Source organism: Clupea harengus, chromosome 13 (assembly GCF_900700415.2).
Source record: "Clupea harengus chromosome 13, Ch_v2.0.2, whole genome shotgun sequence".
In the NCBI taxonomy this organism is placed as follows: Eukaryota; Metazoa; Chordata; class Actinopteri; order Clupeiformes; family Clupeidae; genus Clupea; species Clupea harengus.
The window spans coordinates 12,012,156-12,014,655 of record NC_045164.1 but is presented as its reverse complement, the minus strand read 5'-3'; the positions used below and the strand labels follow the sequence as shown (position 1 = coordinate 12,014,655).

The following is a 2,500-nucleotide window of genomic DNA, read 5'->3' as shown; positions in this document are numbered from 1 at the left end:
TGGGGAGACAACTGTGAGGTCCACCCCTGTCCCGTCCCAGGCACAGGTCAGTTCCACACCCTCAATAGCACCCAATATGGCACCGTACTAGTCTGCTTGTGTCCAATATGGCACCGTACTAGGCAGCATAATTATTTACCTCTTGAGCCTCCAGTACTTTTAAGGCAGTTTGTTTAAGAAGATGTTTTTTATGTGTTGACGCTGTTCCAAGAGAGGTCTTCCATCTGTTAAGTTGATGTTCTGTCCTTTTCAGATCAGTTTGCCAAGATGTGTCCAGCAGGCAAGGGCAGCATTCCCAGTGGAGACGATGTGTTTGGAGTGGCCTCAGTGGATTCCTACAAAGGTGTGTGTCTGTGTCTGTGTGTGTGTGCACGCACAGATGTCTTTGTGTGTGTGTGTGTGTGTGTGTGTGTGTGTGTGTGTGTGTGTGTGTGTGTGTGTGTGTGTGTGTGTGTGTGTACGTATGGGCATGTGGGCATCAGTGTATGTATTTGTGTGTGTTTGTTTCAGGAAGCTATAATACCCACAACACAGACACACACACACACTCACACACACACACACACACACACACACACACACACACACACACACACACACACACACACACACACACACACACACACTCACACAGACACACTGTTCCTCATTCACATAAATAGAGCCGTAACCGCAGACACTCATTCCCGTACATACCCCTGCTCCCTCACCGCCAGTGCTGGATAAAGCCCACAGATGGCAAACAGGCTGAGGCTCAGAGAGAGAGAGAGGCTGGAGTGGCCTCATCGTATGCCGCATATGCTCCTCCTCTGCTCCTGTGCTCCCCGAGCACAACGCTATCAGCCCAGCACCTCCTTGCCACGCTGTCAATGTGTGTGTCTCTGTGTGTGTCCTGTTGTCTCTCAGCCACAGTACAGAAATGTCAGACTTCAGATGAGTGGGCTTGGGTGTGTTAGCGTGGCAGTATGTGTGTGTGCTTTTATTATGCGTGAGTGTGCATAAGTGAGTGTGTTTGAACTCATGCCTGTATGTGTACGTGTGTTTGAGCGTGTTTGAGCGTGTGTGTTAAATATTGTATATTCCTGTTTGTACAAACACATGGGAGTGCACCTACGTACGTGTGTCTGTGACTGACGCTTGTGTGCATGTGCGTGTGTTTAGAAGCATATGTGTGTGTGTGTGAGTGTGTGTGTGTGTGTTGGGAAGCATATGACCTCCACATGTTTCGTCTGCACTGCTGCCCAATCAGCCTCCCACAAACCCTGCCTGTTCCCCCTCTCTCACGGAAAGCCCTTTTCTGGGCCCGGCTAATTCAATGATTTAATTTATGGAGGCAATAAGAGTCTGGTTGAGGTCAGACTGGCAGAGAACTGGGTGAGTGTGGTGCAGCTGGAAGAAGACAAGGAGAGAGAGAGAGAGAAGAGAGAAGAGAGAAGAGAATGTCGTGGAAGCAGGGGAAGAGAGAGTGAAGTAGTGAAAGAGAGGAGAAAGGTGGACATGGTGGAATAAGGGAAGAAGAGAGAGAGAGAGAGAGAGAGAGAGAGAGATAGAAAGTTAGACCGACAGACTTGAAAGGCAAGCTTCCAAGAACATTTCCTGAGCATCAGCCTGGATATGTCTTCAATTAGCAAGTCTGTTTGCAAAGCTGATTGCATTTTCAGTTGTAAATTTGGATGGCCGTGCTCACAGGATGATACACACACACACACACACACACACACACACACACACATGTGAAGGCCCTCAGGCAGGACATCTTTCTATCAGATGTCACTGTCTGCTCAACAGCACTCACTTGCACATCTTGATGGGTTGTACTCTCTCCATAAGTGAAAAGGAATGTGCTATGAGTATAGTGTTGATTATGGCTGACATCTCACCAGATGTGACAACCACTTATGATAACCTTCTACAGTGTTTGGTTCTGTTGCCCAACTCATAGGGAAACTAGTAGAGTAAGGTGCAGTACCAAAACATCAAGGGTGTTTTATTCTTAACCAGCATACATACTGGTTAAGTAAATACATTTCCATTACCAATGAATAAAGACTTTATTGCATTGCCATAGCAAGACATGTTAGCATTTTTACAGCATTTACATTGAAATTAATATAAGAAGCTTTGGCCAAAACATGTACTCGTGTACTGAGTGTATGTGCCAAGACATATTGTTGACTGATCTGTTTCCCTCTGCTGTAGATGCGGATGAATGTGCCCTCTTCGGCTCCGAGATCTGCAAAGGGGGCTTCTGCCTCAACATGCCGGAGACGTACGAGTGCTACTGCAAGGCCGGCCTGTTCTACGACGAAGTCAAGCTGGAGTGTGTGGGTAAGTTGGGAATGAGCAAAGTGGGCAAAAAAAAAGATGTGTTGGATCAGCTTTGTTAGAAATACATCTTAAAAACAGAAATCTAATATTTCTTTTCAGGTGTGTGACTTCTTGGGCCATCAGCAATATACGCATACACATGGCCACATCTATTTTCTCCATTTTCTACTAA

At 46.4% G+C, this 2,500-nt stretch overlaps 1 protein-coding gene across 6 annotated transcripts in view; it reads left to right on the top strand.

Moving 5' to 3' along the window:
* The window catches only part of ltbp1 (latent transforming growth factor beta binding protein 1), a 116,377-nt gene that overhangs the window by 103,454 nt on the left and 10,423 nt on the right, over positions 1-2,500 (top strand). For all 6 annotated transcript variants that reach the window (XM_031578782.2, XM_031578779.2, XM_031578780.2 and 3 more), the window contains 3 exons: positions 1-46; positions 254-343; positions 2,200-2,328. The exon at positions 1-46 is cut by the window's left edge and continues 116 nt beyond it. In XM_031578782.2, coding sequence (XP_031434642.1) covers positions 1-46; positions 254-343; positions 2,200-2,328 — 265 coding nt within the window. The remainder of the gene's footprint in view (positions 47-253; positions 344-2,199; positions 2,329-2,500) is intronic.